This window comes from Macaca thibetana, chromosome 1 (assembly GCF_024542745.1).
Source record: "Macaca thibetana thibetana isolate TM-01 chromosome 1, ASM2454274v1, whole genome shotgun sequence".
Classification (NCBI taxonomy): domain Eukaryota; kingdom Metazoa; phylum Chordata; class Mammalia; order Primates; family Cercopithecidae; genus Macaca; species Macaca thibetana.
In genome coordinates this window covers 99134296-99158151 of record NC_065578.1, presented here as the reverse complement: position 1 = coordinate 99158151, position 23856 = coordinate 99134296, and the positions used below count along the sequence as shown (strand labels likewise).

General features: G+C 37.4%; 1 protein-coding gene across 8 annotated transcripts in view; it reads left to right on the top strand.

Annotated features, from left to right (window-relative positions):
* FRRS1 (ferric chelate reductase 1) overlaps nucleotides 1–23856 on the top strand; it is a 71063-nt gene that overhangs the window by 34242 nt on the left and 12965 nt on the right. For all 8 annotated transcript variants that reach the window (XR_007723163.1, XR_007723167.1, XR_007723168.1 and 5 more), the window contains exons 7-11: nucleotides 2080–2262; nucleotides 9997–10095; nucleotides 11105–11252; nucleotides 20443–20556; nucleotides 22911–23026. Coding sequence is in view for 5 of the 8 variants with exons in the window: in XM_050778573.1 (XP_050634530.1) it covers nucleotides 2080–2262; nucleotides 9997–10095; nucleotides 11105–11252; nucleotides 20443–20556; nucleotides 22911–23026 (660 nt within the window). In the remaining 3 variants the exon portion in view is untranslated. The remainder of the gene's footprint in view (nucleotides 1–2079; nucleotides 2263–9996; nucleotides 10096–11104; nucleotides 11253–20442; nucleotides 20557–22910; nucleotides 23027–23856) is intronic.

Genomic DNA, 23856 nt, shown 5'->3' with positions numbered 1-23856 from the left:
CCTGCATGCTCAAGGTGTGGTCATGACATTCACCTGTAGTCTCTACTGGTAGTGGATATGTTTTCATTTGAAAATAACTCTGATGAAGCAATAGTTTTTTTTTTTCTTTCTTTCTTTCTTTTTTTTCTTCTTTTAAACACAGCCAGATATCAAACAAAGAGCTTAAGTTAAATTTAGACAAGATTTGGAGGAGATTCTTAAAGTGGTGATATAACTCTTAGATCTCATTTCATTAAGGTCAAAGAGTCCTAGGGAATTGTATATGCTGAACAACAGAAAATCTCTTGTAAATTCATCAGTTATAATTTCATCTAGGCCCTCCGATTCGAAAGATTTATGATTGACAAGAAATATCTTGGAAAGTGTTATGCATATTAGAAACATTAGGAAGAAGGATTTTACTGCAGGAAATTCTGATAAGTTAGACTTCTTAATTCAGAAGTGGATACAACAAAAAACAAACAAACAAACAAAAAAACATGTTGAGGCAGGTTGTTTCAGTTGAAAGAATAAACGAGGGCCTAAATACTGACTTGCTTAATTTTTGTGTGTCTTTGGGCAAATTACTTAATTTTCAGTCTCAGTTTCCTCACCTAGAGAAAGAGACGTAATAATATTTAGCTCTTAATATCACTGTAAGAATTAAACAAAATAATGAATGCTCGTTTTCTAGAACTGTGTCTTGCATTTAATAGATATTCGGTAAACATTAGTTCCTTTACTTTTTCCTTCTTTTTATTATCCTTTTGTACCTTTTTATTCGCATAGAGAAGACAAAGTAATGCACTTTGCTCCTTATTTTATTTTTCTTCTCTTCAACATTTTATAGCATATGAGCACTATGTTTAATTACATTATTATGATTGTTGTACTTTTGTTTGACCATGCAATTAGATCTGTTATTTGTACTAGCTCTCAGTTTAGGCTTAATGCTTTATTTAATTAAAAGCTGCTTTAGGGAAATACACAGTCAGTTTGGACCTGGGCTTCCCAGTAGGAATCGGTTGACATTATTGTTATCTTTCCATATATTCAATAAAAAGCTCTTGTTGGAACATTTATTGTGTCTTTGTGCCATGTTTATAATCTCTAATTATAGGGAAGTTCATTCAGAGTCAAAGGATTATAGCATGTTTAGAGCTGGAAGATACCTTAGGGTCTATTTCTTACAGTTTTCCTGTTGTGTAGTTGAAGGTTCAGGGATCCTGAGAGAACAAGTCCTTTGGCAAACATGATGTAGGGAAGGGGAGAGCAGAGATCAAAGTCCAAGTTTCTTAGTCCCCAGTGGCTTGTTCTCTTCACCCTAGTATGATCTGGCTTTACATTTCCATGAACTCTAGTTATATAATGTTTAGATCTCTTCTGAGATTTACTGTCACAGCTCATTCGAACAAAGTCTGATTATACAGCTGTTTGTTTTTTTCTAAGACTCTTTGTCTTATTTTCCTTATCAAGAAGCTCTGGATTAAGTCATCTGATTGTTGCTAATTTCTCCCCCAATAAATCACTACGGTTATTTGGAATGCTGGTAAATTGGGGCAACCATTTTTTTCTTATATAATTTTAGTATGAAATTTGAATCTGAATTCTAGAAGCAGAATCCACAATCTAAATATAATAACTTGCTAAGTTTTGTTTGTTGCTTTTTAAAACTTCATCTCTGAGAATTAGAGGATACCCTTTAGGCAGGAATGTTAGTGTCATTTAAGTCTTAGGGACTGAAATATTACCTCAAAAATTTCTCAAAACTTATCAGAAACTTTGCTCCAAAACATACTTAATGTGAAATGTTTTGTGTATTACAGGAGCTTTAATAGTCTTGAACAATTACAGTCCAACAAGTGTGTGTTTTCCAAATTTTAATTAAAATTAATTAAGTTTAAAAGTTCATAACCTAACTACTGCTCCGATCATTTTTAATTTGGGATGTGTCTTTTGTTTCCATTTGAATGCTTATTATTGAAAGGTATTCTCGTTAATTTGGGAGCTACCCGTACTTGAAGGTAGTTATTCTTCTGTCATTGCCAATGAACTGCTTGTTTGATAATTAAGATTTTTTTCCCTCTGTCATTTTTCTAGTTCAGTGCCTCAGATTGTGGGAACAAGAAGTTCTGTATTAGGAGTCCTTTGAACTGTGACCCAGAGAAGGAGGCTTCCTGTGTCTTCTTATCCTTCACAAGAGATGACCAATCGGTGATGGTTGAAATGAGTGGCCCCAGTAAAGGCTATTTATCCTTTGCATTGTCTCATGACCAATGGATGGTTGGTACCTCTCACTTACATAAGTGGTAACAAAAGGAGAATCACGGCTGGGCGCAGTGACTCATGCCTGTAATCCGAGCACTTTGGGAGGCCGAGGAGGGTGGATTGCGAGGTCAGGAGTTCAAGACCAGCCTGGCCGAGATGGTGAAACCCCATCTCTACTAAAAATACAAAAATTAGCCAGGCGTCATGGCGGGTGCCTGTAATCCCAGCTGCTTGGGGGGCTGAGGCAGGAGAATCACTTGAACCTGGGAGGCAGAGGTTGCAGTGAGCCAAGATTGCGCCAGTGCACTCCAGCCTGGGTGACAGAGCGAGACTCCATCTCAAAAAAAAAAAAAAAAAAAAAAAAAAAAAATCCAAAAGAACCCCCCAAAAACCAAAAGGAGAATCACTGAAGGTGTTTGTTCCAGGGTCAAATGATCATACGTAAGGGTGGAATAAGAAAGGAGAAACTAACTTAGAACAGATTCTAAGTTAAACAGCTTTGAGTACTGTGTGATTTTAACAGTTTGACAATTACTTCCAAGAACAGGCTGTCCTAAGGAAAGTTAGGAAGATCATTTTATTTCCAGTGTATTTGCTATTTTATATGTCTATCTCTTTGCGATAAAGCAGGAAATACAGTTAAGAAAAGTTTTTCTACGCAAAATGTCGTGTTTTTTGTAATGCTTTTCAAACCAGAATTATTTATTCACGTGGCCAGAACTAAAGCATGTGTTCCTGCTCTTGGTGTCCTATTTTAGTAGTCATCAGTGCATTTCCTAAACAGAGAATTAAACTTGTATATCCAGGTGGCATGTATTACAGTAGGCTCCTTTGTCAAATCAGCAGAAGGCAGCATTTATTTTAAGCAGATTCTCACTCACCCTGGGTAGTGCTGAAATGGATTCAGTGATTCTGTAGGTGGCAGCCTTGTGCTGTGGTGTGGAAGAGCAGAGGCCCGCATAAGCACCTCGGTTTCCTAGGAAGCAGGAAGAGTATTGTGGCCAGGACACATATAAGTCCTGTTCAAGCAGAGTGGGCCTGGGGCATAGGGAGGACCAGAAATGGAGAAAGCCCCTTATTAACACAGGCAAGGGGTCTTGTCCTGAGGGTTTTCTTCTTATCAGGATTTAAACTTAACACCACCTCTTTAGGGAATCATATTTCAGAAAAAGAAAAGGAACTCTGACATGGCTGTAATAGAAGAACTAATGCTTATCCTGAAAATACTCTTGATCACATTGGTCCTGGAGCAGCGTTTGCAAGTATTGTAGGACACTGGATGTAACTAACTTTCTTTAATAGGATACCATTTCAGTATGTATGCATGACCTACGTATTTCGCTAGACACCTCTGGAATGCACTTGCCATCCTCTTTCATTCAACAAAAGATATACCTTAAGTCTATGAGATACAAAAGATATCATGTACTTAAAAAAATAACATAAGAAATAATGAATCCTTCCCCTTCCAAGTTGCTTGTATAGGGAATTTTATACTTGCTCAGCTGATGCGGTGATTGTTCAAAACATTTTCCCCACTTCCTTTTGTGATTGCCATCAGACCTGTAGCATGTTCTTTTGGATATTCTTAGTGTTGGTAAAAATGAACTACATTTAGTATATAAGGTGAATGAGGTTGAGTTAAAAATAAAGTGTGACTATAAAGCAATAATGATAGGTGGTGTAGTGCTGCTGTCATGTGAATGTGATAAAATTGGCTAGAAAGGAAATTCTGAAAATGAGTCCAAAAAGGATTAACCTGTTGAATGAATGTATATTTTAATTAAGGTTCATCTCTGAGTTACAGCACTCATTTAGATATATGCTCTAGTCACTTAAAAAAAAAAAAAAAAACAAACCAAACACCCAACTTATTCCAGTCACTTTATAGCCAAAATTCATGCCATAGTGTATGGATACATTTCCTTTTACTGGTTACATAAAACCTGTAAGCAAGAGGGAAAGACTATTACTGCATTCAGTATGGTAATGAGTAGCCCACAGGTAGGTCAGTTATTCTGTTCTAAATTGTAGGCATTGATGGCACAAAAGCATTTATCTCTAATTCAAGATATATTTATCTTACTTAGAAATCTTATCTGTTTCCAGTATAGTACTCATCAAAAATGTTTACAAAAAAGACTTAATTACGCAGGTGCAGTTGATTTACAGAGCAATCCTGTTTAATGATTAAAATAATCTGTACACCTGTTTGCCTAACTTGGGGGAAATGAATCATCCTCAAAATATATTTTTTAAGTGGTTATTTCTATTTTTGGTTATACTTTTGAAACTTTCGGGTATTTTTGTGACCTGCTGTTCCTTTGGAGTGTATAATGTAAATTTAAATACTGAAGGTATCTGATGTCACGAATACTCATTCGATAACCAAATTATACCCGTTTTCAATTTGGCTTGTAAATTAATGTTAGCAATTATTTTGGTATGATAGACCTCATCACTAAAATCAAAATGTGTAATTTACCCTATTTCTGATAATAATGACTTGCTAATGTGTGAATTTTAACCGAATTTCCAAGTACAATAAGTCCTTACTTAATGTCGTCAATAGGTTCTTGGAGCCTCTAACTTTAAGTGAGGCTACATACAGCAGTCCCTTGAATAATATCATTTCCTTCAATATCGTTTTGTTATGACATTGATGAGGAAAAAAATATTGGCCATGTTGTATGTTGTTTTGCTTAAAGTCACAGTTTTCAAGAACTTGCCTATGACTTTAATTGAAGATGTACTGTACATGCCTCTTTCCTATTTGAGATATTTTGTTAAATAATGTAAAGTCTATCAAGTATGCACATTATTAGCTTCCTTCCTTCCCCTTCCACTGTGCTTTATCATCTTACTCCATACATGATCTCTCCATGCCCCAATTCCAGGATGTCCCCAATCCTGAACTCCCTTGGACTCCAGACTTTGATTTCCAGCTGCAGGCTGGTCTCATCCAGATGTGTGTTCCTGGACAGCACAAAGCAACATCTAAAAGACTGAACTTTTTATTATGCCTCCTGATGTCTCCTTGTCTTCCCCATTCTTGGTGATCAGCAATGTCAGGAAAGCAGCTACCATTGTCGATGGCTTGCTTCTTGTTGGGTGCTGTCCTAGGCAGTTTATAAACACCTCATTTACTGCTGCCAGCATCTTCTCTGGTATTCAGAGAAATGTTGGTTGTGACTTGGATTCCTTCCTTTCATCCATCTCTCAGATCCTTCCTCCTGCCATTTCCAACTTTTTGTTTTGAAAAGTTTTAAACCTCAATAAAAGTTAAAAAGATAGTACAATGAACACCCATAAGTCCTTCACCTAGATTTGCCACTTTGTCTCTCTATTTCCGTCTATCTCAGTTGATTTATGTGGTGTATATAAATACATATTTTTGTCTTGAATTATTTGAAAGTAAATTATAGATAATCATGACATTTCATCTCTAAGGTTTTCAACATGTGTCTCCTAAGAACATGGGCATTCTACAATTACCGCAATATTTTTATCACATTAAGAAAATTTAATAATGATATAATACTTTTATGTAACATACAATCTGTATTCCAGTTTTCCCAGTTGTCCCAATAAAGTCCTTTGTTTTTTAAAAATATTTCTTATTCAGGATCCAATCAGTTATTACTCAGGGCATTTAGTTGTTATATCTCTTGGATCTCCTTTACTTCAGAACAGTTATTTTATCCTTTTTCCTTTTTATAAATTAAATTCAGGCCAGTTATTTGTAGAATATTCTACAATTTATATAATAGATTTGTGTTAAGACTTTTTGGCACAAATGCTACATAAGGGATATTATTTCCACATCAGTGCATTATTTCGAAAGTTTCATAATGTCCAATTGTTCTATTATTGATGATACTATGTTTGATCACTGGTGTCTGTCAGATTTCTGTACCATGAAGTCTATTTTCTTTTTGTAATAAGTAATATGTGGGATGATACTTTGAGTCTGTATGAATATTCTGTTCCCCAATAGCCTGTAACTAGGTTTTTGCATTTATTGATGTTTCTCGTATGAATCAGTTGTTACATTTGTGGTTGCAAAATACTGATCATCTAACTTACTTCTTAGCTGACGTTTTTATGAAAATACGAGTTTTTTTTTCTCTGCACTTACCCTTCCCTTTTATAGTAACACTATGGACTAATGGGTTTCTTTTGTCCATTGTGTTGTAGTTCGTTACCACCATTCATTCTTTTAGAGGGTCATATTGACCCAAATGTGGCCAATGGGAGCCCTTTCAAGCAGGCTTCTGTGCCCTTTTGATGTCTCTACCACTTTTGAGCGTATCTTTGTTTCTGGTGTAACAAAATGTTCTCCATTCATACTTTCATGCATTTCATCATTTCTCAAAAGGACTTTATTTCCTTTTAGTAGGAATAGTATCTAGAAATCAAGATTTGGGTACTAATATGTTCATTGCTACTGATCTCCCAGGTACTTCTGATTCTATCTTTGACACACCTCTTTCATTCTCTTTATTGCATTGTCACTATCTCTGATTTGGCTTGTAGCTGTACTGTCTGCTTCCTGGACTGCTCCAGTAACCTGTCATTAGTCACCTTGCTTCCATGATTTCTTCTTCCATTTCATCCTTCATACAGCCATTGGAATTTTCTCCCCAAGCCACATTTAAGATCGTCTTGGCTGGGCGTGGCGGCTTATGCCTATAATCCCAGCACTTTGGGAGACTGTGGTGGAAGGATTGCTTGAGCCCAGGAATTCAAGATGAGCCTGGGCAACATGGCGAGACCCTCATCTCTACAAAAAATTCATAAAAAATTAGCTGGGCTTGGTGGCATGCACCTGTGGTCCCAGATACTTGGGAGGCTGAGGTGGGAGGATCACTTGATCCCAGGAGGTCAAAGCTGCAGTAAGCTGTATTTGCACCACTGCATTCCAGCCTGGGTGACAGAGCAAGATCCTGTCTCAAAAAAAAAAAAAAAAAAAAAAGGAAAAGAAAAAAAATTGTCTCAAAAATATCCCTCCAAACCTTTGGCAAAACTTCAGTAATTATAGAAAAGCTATTCTTTTTCTTAAAGCATGGTGCTCACTACTTTGGGAATACTTCTGGAATTTTCAGCCTTAGAGCTTTCTTTTTATCCTTTACGTATTTTAGCTAGCAAAACTAGCTGTTTCTTAAAATTTTCATATTTCTATATCATTGGTCCTAGAAGTTCTTCAACTTGGAAAACCTTTCCTTTAATATCATCTTTACCTTGTCCTCCTATAAATATGTTTTTATCTTCTAAGGTCTGCTTAATTACTCTCTTTTCTGGTAAGCCATTTTCAATTCTCTGGCCATACATAATTTGTCTTTTTGTGTCACTTATTCTATCTGTCTGCCTCATTAAAACATAGCTTTAGGTTGTAAGAGCCATATTCTTATAACAAAGTCATCTTTGTTTCTCCCACAGTGTCCGGCATAATGTTTTCTCATAGGATGCTCTCTAAATGCTTGACTTGAGAGAGGAAACTGGGGAGAGAGCTTCATTAAAACCCAGGGATTTGGTGGAAGTTCTTATATGGTGTACTTTTATGCTTTCAAACTTGAGGTTTCTAGAACTGCCTGGAGCCTGAGGTTGCAGTAGCACCTTCACTTACTCTTCATTTGCAATAGTGAGGACTGAGAGTTACCTGCTCTCTATCCCCATCATCTTCTCCATTATTTGGGAGGTCTACTTGTATTGATTTTATTTGCTTTCTTATCCTCAGTTTGCCTCAAATCAATCATTATTTGTATTAATTTTTTTTATGTAACAAAAGAATTTCTATGTCTCATTCATGATATTCTAGAAAACATGCATTGTTTAAATCAGGGTTCAGGCCTAGCATGGTGGCTCACACCTGTAATCTCATCACTTTGGGCAGCTGAGGCAGGAGGATTGCTTAAGCCCAAGATTTCAAGACCAGCCTGGGCAACAGGGCGAGAATCCATCTCTACTTTTTTAAAAAATAAAAAATAAATCAGGGTTCAGAAAACGTTTTCTATAAGGACCAGATAGTAACTATTTTAGAGTTTGTGGGCAATATGGCCTCTGTTGTAGCTACTAAACTCTGTTGTAGTATAAAAGCAGCCATAGATGATATGTATATGAATAAATGTGGCTGTGTTCCAATGAAACATGGACATTGAATTTCAGTTTGATATATTTTCATTTGTCATGAAATATTCTTCTTTTCACCACTTAATTATGTAGAAGTCATTCTTAAACTATGAGCTGTATAGAAACAAGCTCTAGGTTGAATTTGATTTGCAGGCCATAGTTTGTTGACTCCTGGTTTAAGTCATGATTGCTCCAAATTTCTTATCTTGAATTGGGCTAATTCTGATTTTACTGTAATATGTGTAACAGTACATAATTGCTTTGCTAAGAGTATATCCTTGAGAGTTTTCAAAAGTGGAACATTTAAAAATAAAGTTGAATCTGAAACTATAGAAATATGTTAGAATCTAATATTGGAATTTATAACAAGATTTGTTATAACCGGGTAGTCTTGGACCTTGTATAAGGAACTGGATGACTAACCCACATAAAGAACCTTGTTAGATAGTTTATGGAGAAACCAAGTGAAAGACCAAACCATGGACAATAACTTAAAATCAAGATTATTCCTTTGTACCATTGTTTAAATGTACTTTGAAGTTACAGTCTGCTTCTTTTTTTGGTATTCTTTTTCATTCTTTTTTCCCCTATTAATTGACAGTCTGTTTTTTGATTATCACTTTATTTTATTCTATTTTATTTCTATTTTTTGGAGACAAGGTCTCCCTCAGTTGCCCAGGCTGGTGTGCAGTGGCATGATCATGGCACTCTGCAGACTTGACCTTCTGGGCTCAAGTGATTCTCCTGCCTTAGCCTTCTGAGTAGCTGGGACCACAGGCATGCATCACCATGCTTGGCTGATTTTAAAAAAATTTTTTCTAGGACGAAGTCTCACCATATTGCCCAGGCTGATCTCTAACTCCTGGCTTCAAGAAATCCTCCTGCCTTGGCCTCCCAAAGTGCTTGAATTATGGGTGTGAGTCACTATGCCTGGCTTGATTATCACTTTAAAGAATAAGATCTAACTTTCAGAGTTAAGGATTCTTGGAGACTAAAGGATAGGTAAGAGGTAGACTAATTCCTCCTTGAGTACAGGTATTTTTACCTCAGTTATATAGCATTAAATCTATTGAATATGTACACTGTGTAGCAATATTTCTTTACAGTGTCTTCCATCTTAGAAGTTACCAAAAAATATCCAGTACAATGCGGTGTATTTGGTCATTAAAGTGTGTAGGATATAGATGTTTATAAATAAATAAATATCTGGAATATTGGTTATGGTAAGTTAATTGAAAAAAGATAACAGAACTCTGTATTTTCCCATTTGGGAAGGAAAAAATAGGTATAATACAAATAGGTTTGGATGAATATACATGAAAATATTAAAGTGGTGTTCGATTAGTGATGGGTTTATGAACATATAAACGTTATATATCTATCTTAATCTATTATTTTACACTGAAATTCTATTCCTTTTGTATTATAACAAAATTATTTGCAACTCGCAAATTAGACAACCAATTCTCTAGAATTCATAGCATCATTCACGATTCAATAAATTATGTTTTAAAAGCATCAAATAATACTTGGTTTCCTGAGGTACTTTTTTATAAAAAGAAAATAAAATGCTGAAATTCCTTTGAACTTTTTTTTTTCTCATTCACAATTGTTTTTCAGGGTGATGATGATGCATATCTGTGTATTCATGAAGATCAGACTGTGTACATCCAGCCTTCCCATTTAACGGGGCGAAGTCACCCTGTAATGGACTCCAGGGTAGGTGTGAAAATTCTGGAACCTCCACCTGAGACTCGCTTTCCGGCTGTGTGGCTATCACTGGCGTGACTGTGCTACTAGATCGCCTCCAACCCCCACAGTTACACCTAGCCTGAGCGGGGGCCTGCCAGCAGGGCTCCTCTCATAATGATCTCTGAGAAACTTTTCTACACTTCAGAAGTTTCTCTTGTAGGAAAACATGAATTCTTGCTTGTGTCACTTCCATCCTTTTGGTTGTTATCTCACAAAAAAGTACTTTGTGGTTTATTAAGATGGTCAGGGCATCAGCTTCCTTTCAAAAGCTTACAGACAGGTTTCTAAGAAGAGGATGACATTAGTGACAAAATTTCTTGACTAGTGAGAAAGAGGAGCACATTTGGCGAAGGCTGGAGATGCCTTGGACAGTTGTCTTAAGTGCCCTTCGTTGGCATGTGTATTGAAGGTGGGCTATTTCTGGTACAAAAGTGTCCTTTTTGCAGGACAGTTGACAAGCAAATGAGCTCTGAAAGAGCAGTAGCTATCACTTAATGACAGAGCAAATGAGCTCTGACTGAGCAGTAGCTGTCATTCAATGACATAACTGTGCACAGCTTTCCCATGGGGCTGACTCCCATGGCTGGTTTGAACTTCTCCCCAGTTACATGTTGCATTTTGGCCCCTAGGGTAGTACTCGTTAACTGTTTTTTTCAGTGTTTTTGATTGTATACTCGTGGCCAGATGGAGTTAGTACATCTGCTAAAATTTCTAACCTAGGTAGAGGAATTGTGGGGTTCTGGCTCAAAGTAAAAATAATATTTTTCCTTTTTGCCAAATGGGATAAAGACAAATAAACTGGGAGAAAATGTTTCTTGTTCTCTTCAAAACGGAAGTGGAAAAACAATGACACTGCAGACAAAGCATGCACATATGATCTAGAGAAAGGAAACTGAACAGGGCAGGATTTTGATCATATCTTATTTTTAGCAAATCTTTGGAAAGTGCTGAGAAGACCCATTGTGTGTGTTTATAGGATACCCTTGAGGATATGGCTTGGAGGTTGGTGGATGGTGTTATGCAGTGTTCTTTCAGAAGAAACATTACCCTTCCTGGAGTTAAGAATAGATTTGATCTAAACACAAGCTATTATATATTTCTAGCAGATGGTGCAGCTAATGATGGTAAGTATATTGTCAAGCTGTCTTTTCAAGTATTTTCTTTTTCTCTCTTCTTCCCTCTCTTTCCCCCATTTTTGGAAAAACTACTGTAATTGCCCATTTTTAAGGCACACACTTTCCTATAAATGTCAAAATTTGCCAGAAACTGGATAAAGGAAGAAAAATTTTGCTGGAAACTAGAGGTAGAGTGTCCACTGTGTTATGAGACAACACTGCTCATGATCAAAATGGCTTCTGATTAGTAAAATGCGTGTGACCAGAAGAACTATAAATACCTAATAAGAAGCCATTTATTTGGGCTTCCCTGAGTGTAGTGATAGTAGATTAACATTGCAGGGGACCTAGAAACGGTACCTTTGGGGTTGTTGCAAGAGATATTGGCTCCTGTGGGGAAACTTGCCCAATATGAATCTCAAATCCTTAGACCTGAGCTTTCTCTAGGGAGGTGGGGAGGGGAAAGAGAGAATAGCTCCTGGACAGCTGAGTAAGCTGCTGTGAGACCTCCCATTGAGGGGAGAATGCCTCCCACTGCCCTGGGTGTGGTATGTTTCCTGTCTCACATCTTTCTACATGACTCTGATGCCAAGTACAGCCTAATGTAGTTTTATGAGTCTGAATCTTTATTCTCAAGAAGGCTACCCTGGTGGATATTGCAACACATATTAATAGGAATAATTCGATTTTGTTTGAGGTCTTGGCTAATGGTTTTTGAGGAACTGCAGGAAACGCCAATGTCGTATTTAATGACTCATCTCTTAGGAGATAACACTGCGCCAGAACTTTGAGAATACAGCCCACTTTGAAAATGGTGAGAAGGTAGATGTCTACAGTAGAGAGACAGGGATGGGGTAAAGGAAAGGAAGAACAGGAAATGTGATACAGGCAAATTGTGAAAAGCCTACAATTCTATCATGTGTTTAAGACTTTTTAATCTTGGTAAAGCAGACTCTCAAAAAGTTTTGAAGCAGGATAAAATATCTGTTTAATGTTAAAATTTAGGAACATTTAAATTAATTAACTTGCTTGTTTTTATTTATTTTTTTAGGTGAAGGAAGAATGCTAAAGGAACATTTTTAGATTTAGATATAGGCGACACATGTAGTTACCTTAGTCAAATCGTTTACTCTTGTTTGTACCAGCAACACCAAATATGGCTTGAAAATAATTTCTTAATATGACTTGATAATGAGTAAAAATTTCTTAATATGAGTAATAATTTCTTAATATGGCTTGATAATGAGTAAAAATTTCTTAATGTGAGTAATAATTTCTTAATATGGCTTGATAATAATGAGTAAAAATTACTCAGTGCTTACTGAATGCGAGTCAGTGGCTAAGCATTTTAGATAGATTCTTCATTTTTATCTTCATAAAATACAAGCTAGAAATGTACTATTATTATTTGGAGGAGGAAATTTGGACTTAGAAAGGTGAAGTAATTTGCCCAGACAAGTAAACGATGCAGTTGGAATTTGGCCTTTAGAGCCTATGTATTCAGTACTTTAGAACATGGGAAATGGGCTGGGTGCCTTGGCGCATGCGTATAATCCCAGCATTTTGAAAGATCAAGACAGGTGGATTGCTTGAGCCCAGGAGTTCCAGACCAGCCTGGGCAACATGGCAAAACCTGGTCTCTATTCAAAAAAAAAAAAAAAAAAAAAAAAAAGCTGGGTGTGGTAGTGTGCACCTGTGGTCCCAGCTACTTGGGAGGTTGAAGTGGAAGGATTGCCTGAGCCCAGGAGGTAGAGGCTGCAGTGAGCTATGATTGCACCACTGCATTCCAGCCTGGGCAACTGAGGGAGACCCTGTCTCAAAAATAAAAAGAACATGGGAAATGTAGGGAATTAACTTTCTTTTTTTTTTTTTTTTTTTTTTTTTTTTTTTTTGAGACGGAGTCTTGCTCTGTAGCCCGGGCTGGAGTGCAGTGGCCGGATCTCAGCTCACTGCAAGCTCCGCCTCCCGGGTTTGCGCCATTCTCCTGCCTCAGCCTCCTGAGTAGCTGGGACTACAGGCGCCCGCCACCTCGCCCGGCTAGTTTTTTGTATTTTTAGTAGAGATGGGGTTTCACCGTGTTAGCCAGGATGGTCTCGATCTCCTGACCTCGTGATCCGCCCGTCTCGGCCTCCCAAAGTGCTGGGATTACAGGCTTGAGCCACCACGCCCGGCCGGAATTAACTTTCAATAAGGAAAAGGTCAAGTATTTGTGTTTTAAACAGCTACTACTAAAGTGCAGGTGATTGCATTGTTATGATTGCAGCCATCACTTGTTGCATATTACATGTATCTCTTTTATTTCTCACAGAGGCTTTGTATGTAGGTATTTTGTTGCTTTTTTTTAGAGATAAGGAAACTGGGACCTAGTAGGGCCAAGCAACTTGTTCAAAATCAAACAAGTAGCAGCGTCAGAAATTAAACCCAGGTTGCTTCCAATTATAAAAGTTGTATCCTTTCTTTAATATCAGACTGCTTCTTTTGGTGTCTGTGTTAGTCCCTTCTCACACTGCTGTAAAGAACTACCAGAGACTGGGTAACTTATGAAGAAAATAGATTTCATCGATTCACAGTTCCACAGCCTGTACAGGAAGCATGGCTGGGGAGGCCTCAGGGAACTTACAATCATGGCAGAAGGCAAGGGGGAAGTAGCCACATCTCACATGGTGACAGGAGAGAGAGAGTGTGAAGGTGGAAGTGCCACACACTTTTAAACAATGAGATCTCCTGAGAACTCGTTCACTTTCACGAGAACAGCAAGGGGGAAGTGTTCCCCCATGGTTCAGTCACCTCCCACCAGGCCCTTCCTCCAACACATGGAGATTACAATTCAAAGTGAGATTTGAGAGGGGGCACAGAACCAAACCATATCAGCGCCCAACATGTATAGATGCTTCATAAATGATTATTGATGCAAATGGATTTCTTAAATTGTTAGACGATTTAATGGTTTATACTTTTTAAAGTTTTATACTTAAAATATACTTTAGAGAAAAACCATTTCATTTAAATGGAGGAATTCTGTTGTATAATAAATTTTATATGTGTGGGTATACAGCACACATGTTTCTTCATAGTTTAGCAACGTAGAAATCAGAACATGTTTTCTTTTAAATGATAGTTCTAACACTCCCTCAGAAACACCTAGTTAATGGATGATCCATGTGAAAATAGAGAATTGTTCCCCCTCCCTTGCCAACTGATGTTGCTGTGCTGATGGCATGGGAGGGAGAATCTCTGCCTTGACTTCTCTGTGGTGTTTCTCCAAATGTGGGGCTTAATGTGCTTCAGAACCACCTGGAGTGACTGCTAGCAGTGCAGATTCCTGAACTCCATCTCAGACCCACTGAGTCTCTTTTGTTGGTGCATGGAATCTGCATTTTAATAGGCATCCCAGGTGGTTTTATGTATGCTGTAGTTTGATAACTTACTGCTCTAGGATGGGGTTTTCCCAAGTAAGCTATGCACATTGCAAGGCAGGCCAGGGGATACAGGGAACAATACTAGAACTTTGTTTAGATTTACTTTTTGTCATTAAAATTTTAAATATTTTAATATGTTTTATAGTGTACGTCAGGGATCCCCAACTGACAGGTCATGGACTGGTACTGGTCTGTGACCTGTTAGGAACTGGGCCGCACAGCAGGAGGTGAGAGGTGAGCGAGTGAGCATTACTGTCCTGTCTGATCAGCGGTGGCATTAGATTCTCATAGGAGCACGAACCCCATTGTGAACTGCGCATGTCGGGGATCTAGGTTGTGTGCTCCTTATAAGAATCTAGTGCGTTTTGATCTAAGGTGGAACAGTTTCATCCCAAAACCATCCCTCCCCCTCTTCCATGGAAAAATTGTCTCTCTTGGACTGGTCCTTGGTGGCAAAAAGGTTGGGGACTGCTGGTGTACATAAGATATTAATACATATTAATATCTTAATATGTATTAGATATAATAGATATTGATACAATATGTATTAGGTGTAATAGATATTAATACAATATAATGCAATAAACATGAATCTGTTTATTAACAAAAATATACATATATTAGGAGCACAAGCTTTTTTTTTTTTTTTTTTTTTTTTTTTTACTGGTAGAGTGAAAAGCACACAAAACAAAATACTCCAATAAACAAACCTGGAGATTGCTATCCCTGGAAATGAATTTTCCAATCTTTTTGTACCAGGGAACAAATGACAGTTATCACATAAATCATTGCCTCTTCTATTACTTAGCTTTATGCATGTGGACCATTTATATATTGAATTCCGCTTAAAAGCAGTAAGACTTTGTAAGGTTTAAACCAATTTTCAAAGCAATCATATAATCTCTGTAACCCATATAAATGTAAAATGTATCCAATTTCAATAAAGTTTCCTAACAGGCTATCCATTTAAAACCTTTTTCTAACTGCTATTTTCTTCATGTTGCTGACATTATCCTGTCTTGGGATAAACAGTCATGTGAAATACTGACTGTTTAAACTGAAAGATAGAAATCACTTGGGTAATTAAGTAATTCACAATGAGGAAATCTACCAATTTTAATAATTAATGAAGTAGAGACACAGCTATCACATGACCTGTTATTTAAAGAATTTAGGAATACTGTAGGTAACCTATTACTGCCGGTTCTTGCACTAAGCATGAACTCCCTTTGAGCAAGACTACAAAATTATAATGGAGCCACACAATGGAATTCTGAAATCATAATGGACTTCTGCTTTCATGAAGGTTAAGTTCATGCTTAGTTCATGACTCTACAGTGATTCAGAGTTTAAACACATTTTCTTCCAACTTGTCTCTCAGGGTTGTTGGGCTTGGAGTCTCTTTTTCATCACTACCACTCAATGAATGCAGGATTTTTAGCTTCCCCAGTGCCTTTCTTGTCATTTTTGATAGTTTTCTTGATCATTTTCTTTTTGACACTTTTGTAGCTCCTGACAGTTATTGTCTTTTTCTTCTTGACATTCTCTTCTCTAGGCATTCATTACATAAAACTCTTCTTTCTCATTTTCTGCCTTATAACAAGCCATGGTAAAATAGTATTCACTGGATGAGTAACCAGGTGTCCTAACACCATTTTTTGAATAGTCCACATTTTCTCACTGCTTTAAAAGCCTCTTTATCATACATTAAAAGTCTATCAATAAATTGAATTATTTCTAGTGTATCTGTTCTTCTATTGTTACGTTTGTTTGTTCCTGCATTAGTTAGAATTGCTGTTGCTTTATAATAGGTTTGTGAGTTTTGATAGAACATGATACCCCTTCTGGCCTTCTTTTTCAAGAATTTTTGCTTCTTCATGTGTATCTGTTCTTCTAGATAAACTTTAGACCTAATTTGTCGAATTCTTCTTTTATTTGAGACAGGATCTCACTCTGTTGCCCAGGCTGGAGTGCAGTGGTGCAATCACGGCTCACTGAAGCTTGACCTCCCAGGCTCAAGCCATCCTCCCACCTCTGCCTCCCTAGTAGCTGGGACTACAGCCATGTGCCACCATTCTCAGTTAATTTTTTATAGAGATGGGGTCTCGTTATGTTGCCCAGGCTGTCCCAACTCTCTGGCTCAAGCTGATTTATCAAATTCTATTAAAAACCCTGTTGGGGTTATGATTGAAATTGTAATGCAATTTTAGAGCAATTTAGAGAATAACTCTGTGTAATAGTGAGCCTGTCTATGCAGGAACACACTGGGATATTCCATGTATTCCAAACCTGCATATGTCTTTCAATGAAATTTTATGGTTTTCTACGTATCTTCATAGGGCTTATATACATATTTTTGGTTACTTTGTTCCTGTGTATTTTATAGTTCTCTAAAGCAAATTATTATGAATGGGATTGTTTTTCATACGTATTGTAAATATATTGTCATATAGGACAGTTATTTATTATTGAATATTTATCTTAAATTTAAGCCTCCTAATTTTCCAGTTGATTATTTTGGATTTTTCTGGATAAATGTCATATCCTGTGCAAATAATGACAGATTAATAGCCCTCATTTTCTTTCTTGTCTCATTGCATTATTTAGTTCTTGCTGAATAATGTAGAGTGGTAGCAATGAGGTGGCAAGAATTTTTGTGGTTATTGTTGATTTTGATGCAAATGCATCTGATATTCAGTGTTAAATGTCTATTTGTTGTATTTTTCTTGTGGATATCCTTTATAGTGTTGAGGAAATATTCTTTTGTTTCTAACTTTACTAAGAATTCATATGACTGTGTGCTGAATTTCATCAAATGTCTTTTGGGCAGTGATTGAGATGGTATTTTATCGTTACTTTAATAGATTTCTGGATGGTGAATGATCCTCACATTCCTGGAATAAACCTTACTTGGTTATGTTTTATTATTCTCTTAGTATATAACTGATTTGATTTACTAATATTTTCTTTAAGCTTTTTACATCTATATTCATAAGTGATTTTGGTTTATGTTGTGACTGCGTGAATGTGTGGGGCGCTTGTGTGAATGTACACATGCGTAGTTTTGATTTCAGGGTTATACTAGACTCATAGAGTAAACTCTAAAAGAGTTTAAATAAAAATAATTTTTAACAGGCGAGGCACAGTGGCTTATGCTGTAATCCAAGCACTTTGAGAGACCGAGCTGGGCAGATCACTTGAGCCCAGGAGTTTGAGACCAGCCTGGGCAACGTGATGAAACCCCATCTCCACAAAAAATACAAAAATTAGCTGGGCGTGGTGGTGTGCGTTTATGGTCCCAGCTACTTCGGAGGTTGAGGTGGGAGGATCTCTGGAGCCTGGGAGGTCAAGGCTGCAATGAATTGTGATTACACCACCGCACTCCAGCCTGGACAACAGAGTGAGATGCTGCCTCAAAAAAAAAAATAAAATAAAATAAAATAAAAAAATAAATAAATAAATAAAATAAAAAAACAAATTAGGGAAAAATTTTACTGGTGTGGTAGAAGTCACCCATATAACAGTCTGGATGTTCGATGGAAATATTTGACTAATTAAAAAGACTTTTTTGGCTGGGCGTGGTGGTTCACACCTGTAATCCCAGCACTTTGGGAGGCCGAGGCAGGTGGATCAGGAGGTCAGGAGCTCAAGACCAATCTGGCCAAGATGGTGAAACCCCGTCTCTACTAAAATCACAAAAATTAGCTGTGTGCAGTGGCAGGCTCCTGTAATCCCAGCTACTCGGGAGGCTGAGGCAGGAGAATGGCATGAACCCGGGCAGCAGAGGTTGCAGTGAGCCAAGATCGTGCCACTGCACTCCAGCCTGGACGACAGAGTGAGACTCCATCTCAAAAAAAAAAAAAAAAAGAATTTTTTTATTGTTATTACTTTCCATGGTTACTACTACTTTGGTCAGTTTTTGTAATTCTATATTTCTCCCCCCAAATTCACCCATTTTGTTTAGATTTTGAGATTTTTGGGGGCTGATTTAAAGTTGTATACAGTGTTTTTATATAAAATTGTTTTCCATATTGGCGGCTATGTCACCCTTTAAATTTCCTTTTTTTTTTTTTTTTTTTAATTGAGACGGAGTCTTGCTCTGTCTCCCAGGCTAGAGTGCAGTGGTGGGATCTCCGCTCACTGCAACCTCTGCCTCCCAGGTTCAAGCGATTCTCCTGCCTCAGCCTCCTGAGTATCTGGGATTAGAGGTGTCTGCCAGTGCACCTGGCTAATTTTTGCAGTTTTAGCAGAGATGGAGTTTCACCATCTTGGCCAGGCTGGTCTTGAACTTCTGACCTCGTGATCCACCCGCCTCGGCCTCCCAAAATGCTGGAATTACAGGTGTGAGCCACCACACCCAGCCATCCTTTAAATTTCTAACATTATGATGTTTCCTTTCATTGTGTATCAGAGTTGCCAAAAACTCAATGGATTTTAATTATCCTTTTAGAGGATTGACTTTTCTGATTTTTAGCGTTACTAGCTTAAGTTCTACCTTTGTTTTTAATTGATCTTTTTTTTCTGGTTTCCCAGGTTATATTTTGTTACTTTAAATGCACCTTGAATAAAATTATTTCTGTGTGTGTGTGTTAGGAAATGCTTTTAAGATGATAAAAACATTTTTTGAATAGTACCTTGATTGCATCACACATGTTTTGTTATGAAGTGTCTTTATTGTTATACATCTTGATGAAGACATGTGGTTTTAGTTTTAATTTCTTATTTAATCCAAAGGTTATTAAAAAGAGTAGTTTTATAAATATTTAGGTGGACCATTTTCCCCCTAGCTTTTCAATGTTAATTTTTAGTTTTGTTGCATTTTGGGCAAATAATATAACCTGTATCCTTTTATTTCCTTTTGGAAATTATTAAGATGTAGTTTGTGGTCTAATATTTATCATTTGTTTTAGACAAAGTTTCATGTATTTATATTTGTTATATTAAATGTCTTAATTTTGATGCAGCACAGTATTCTAAAAATATGTATGTTCTAAAATTTATTTACTCATTCCCCTAATGATGGCTAGTTAGTGTTTTTTTTTTTTTTTTTTTTGCCAGCATGGAAAACATTGCTGTAAACTTTCCTTACGTATATCTTTGCTAAGATAGATTCCTAGAAAGAACACACACAGATCCACACACATTTGGAATAATTCTATACATTCACTGATTTAATTTTGTACACAATAAATGGTAATATTAAAATAATGTATCCTCAATTTGCTTATGTCACTACTATTTGGAATATTGGTTTGTTAGTTCAAATTGACCATGTGTGAAATAATATATCATAAAATGCTTTTCTTTGTCTTCCAACCATCCTCTTTCCCCCAGCCCAATTTCAGTTAGTTTATTCTAGGATTTTATATGCAGGTGGTGGTCAATGGCTTGTAGATTTTTTAAAAATATGTATTCTTTTTCAATATATTTTTTAACATTTTTCAATGGTTTGTGACCATATTAACAATGTTTATTTTAATTTATTATTTAACTTATCTCTTTATATCACCAATTCTTTTACTATACATTCTCTGTTCCTAGTTCTCATTTTAATTCATCTCTAGGTTGGCTATATTCTTTAACTTTTTTCAGGAAGGCTGTGTGCCCTTGCATGTATCTTTATGTTGCTTTTGCATATGAATGACATCTCTGTTGATATTTAATTATTTTTTATTACCTTAAGAAATTTTGTTGCCATGCCCTGCCCATATCTCAATTCCTTTTTTTATCTGAGGCAGTAATTATTCTTTGTCAGGTTTAATTTTGTTTCTAATTTGCAGGTCGAATTTACAAGCACTCTCAGCAGCCTTTGATTACCTATGAAAAATATGATGTGACAGACTCTCCAAAGAACATAGGAGGATCCCATTCTGTACTCCTTCTGAAGGTTCATGGTAGGTTACATGTGTAACTACTTTGTGGAATCAACTTACCTGCGGACTCAGTGCTGGCTGGATTAGGCATGGTTGTGGGTATAATGTAGCTAATTTTTATAAAGCTTTTTTTTTTTTTTTTTTTTTTTTTTGAGATGGAGTCTTCCTCTGTCACCAGGCTGGAGTGCAGTGGCGTGATCTTGGCTCACTGCAACCTCTGCCTCCCAGGTTCAAGAGATTGCCCTGCTTCAGCCTCCAGAGTAGCTGGGACTACAGGCGTGCGCCACCACGCCTAGCTAATTTGTGTAATTTTAGTAGAGATGGGGTTTCACCATGTTGGCCAGGATGGTTTCGATCTCCTGACCTCGTGATCTGCCCACCTCAGCCTCCCAAAGTGCTGGGATTACAGGCGTGACCCACCACGCCTGGCCTATAAAGCTTTTATGTTTAAACAGTAACACTTGCAGGCAGCAGCATCTATTTTTTTTTTTGACACAGCTGTTGGTAAGCATCATCTATCTTAATGTTTGCTAATTTTCATTAAAAATGGAGAGTAGGGCTAATTCAGTGGATTTAACTTTGGCTACACGCTAAAATCACCAGTGGAGTTTTTAAGACATCTATAATTTTGAAAAACTATCCTAGTTGTTTCTAACTGCAGCCAGGGTCAAGTGTTACTGGGTTAATTTAACTTTTATGAGACCTAAATTTTTACCATTTATTAAAATAAATGCTAATAAAAGAATGGCCTGTGATTTTGATTGTTTAATTATTACAGTAGTTTGGTTTCAGAGGTACAATTTTGTTGTTGCATTGATCAACGTGCAAGTATTTCAGAGCATGCAAAGTACTTAGTGCTATACTTAGGCATCATATATAATACCTAAATGAGGAATAGAATGAAGTTGGAAGAACAGTAGCCTAAAAACAAGGCTCTAGGCCATGCACGGTGGCTCATGCCTGTAATCCCAGCACTGTGGGAGGGTATGGTGGGCGGATCACTTGAGGTCAGGAGTTCGAGACCAGCCTGGCCAACATGGCAAAACCCTGTCTCTACTAAACACTTTGTAATCTCAGCAAAAATTAGCCAGGCATGGTGGTGCGCGCCTGTAGTCCCAGCTACTTGGGAGGCTGAGGTAGGAGAATTTCTTTTTTTTTTTTTTTTTTTTTTTTTTTTTTTTGAGACGGAGTCTCGCTCTGTCGCCCAGGCTGGAGTGCAGTGGCCGGATCTCGGCTCACTGCAAGCTCCGCCTCCCGGGTTCACGCCATTCTCCTGCCTCAGCCTCCGGAGTAGCTGGGACTACAGGCGCCCGCCACCTCGCCCGGCTAGTTTTTTGTATTTTTTAGTAGAGATGGGGTTTCACCGTGTTAGCCAGGATGGTCTCGATCTCCTGACCTCGTGATCCACCCGTCTCGGCGTCCCAAAGTGCTGGGATTACAGGCGTGAGCCACCACGCCCGGCCGGTAGGAGAATTTCTTGAACTCAGAAGGTGGAGGTTGCATAGAGCTGAGTTTGCACCACTGCACTCCAGCCTGGGCAACAGAATGAGACTCCATCCCCCAAAAAACAAAAAACAAAACACCCAAGACTTTTAATATACTCTGGTTCTACAGATGAAAGTTGACTTCATTCGAAAACTAGCCTGGCTTATTGTTAAAAAAGATGGGATTTGAAAGTATGGGAATAGTGTAGTGTACACTAAACTACTGTAAACTCTTAGTGTTTTGGGGGAAACTTTCCTTATTTGGGATATTCCCTGTATATTTTCCAGAGTTATCCATTACAGTAAAGTTTTCCATAAATGCCATCACTGTTAAGCTTGAAAGTAACTTTATTGTTGTTGATTTGCTTCTACTCATGTTGTAGCTCCAGTTTGGTAGTAATTGGATTCCGAAATAATATGCCTATTTGTTTTTCACTGCCTTTTGGAGTGAGATGTGAGAAGCTTTTGAAATAACTGCAGAGGCAGTTATTAGTATAGTGGTTAAGAGCACAGTTACTGAAATCAGATAGGGTTTGTATCCCAACTTTGTAACCTTGGAAGAGCTACTTAATTCTCTATGGCTTTGTTTCCCCATTCAGCAAAACTGGACTAATAGTTATAACTACATCATAGGATTGTTGTAAAGATCAACTAAATTAGTATATGTAAAGCATTTAGAATACTTAGCACATAATAGGAGCTATAGAAGTGTTTGCTGTTCAAAAGAGTAATGGTAGTAAAACTATGATGTATAGCACCATTTAGGTTGTACTTATGCCAGCTGAATGTATTTTGCTGGCTGTTTATGTTTTCTGAGCATTTGGCTTCATCATTTAAGCAACAGCTTGATTAGTTTGTGATGGTCTACTATTACATTTATCTCACTTGTAGGTGCCTTAATGTTTGTGGCATGGATGACTACTGTTAGCATAGGTGTACTGGTTGCCCGGTTCTTCAAACCAGTTTGGTCAAAAGCTTTCTTCCTTGGTGAAGCAGCTTGGTTTCAGGTAGGTGAGGGAAAAAAGTTCAACGCAATTTTCATAGTATTTGAACACTGCAACATGAAAACATATGAAGTATGTGTGTATGTGTATGTGTGTATGTGTGTATGTGTATGTGTTTTGTGGTTACAGATGTAGGTCTGGGATCTTCCTTTTTCCCTTTGGTTTCCTGATCAATTGAGAGTGGACACAAGGTGCTTGATAGAGACAAGAATACAGACAGTTTTAGGAAGAGTCAGGCTGGACTGGAGAATGTGTCAGGGCCATGTGAGTCCCTTTGTAATATAGACTTTGGGACCCAAATGACCTTTACTTATACCTCTGTTTGTAGAGGGATATGTTGGAAGAGCATTCACCCACTACACTGCACTGAGTAAAGTCAGGCCAAGGAATGCAGAGGAACTGAAGAAAGAAATAGTGGGAGCTTACTGTGCTTCAAAGCAAAGGTCACTCCTCTGGTTGTGGGCCATTGAATGTTGGTTATCTCTAACTCATCACTTGGAATCATCTATCTCCTATATAGGTGGGAACAGAAACTGAACGTGTTCTTTTTCATGCTCTTCCTTCCCGTGAGATGGGGAGGCAGTCTACTAATAGGAACATAGCAAGAGCCAATGAATATCCTTCAAAACAAAGCAAACCAAACCTTATGTTTCATGGGTCATGGAGTATAGATATTTACATATATAGTGGAAAATCAATGAGTTCATGTTGGGTAAGAATGTACATGCCTGTAGAAAAAAATACTGCTTGTTGGAACAGTTTTGACTTTGTAAGAGGGTATCCTTGACACTTCATATTCATATACATTTGTAGATTGTAAGGTTTACCTTATC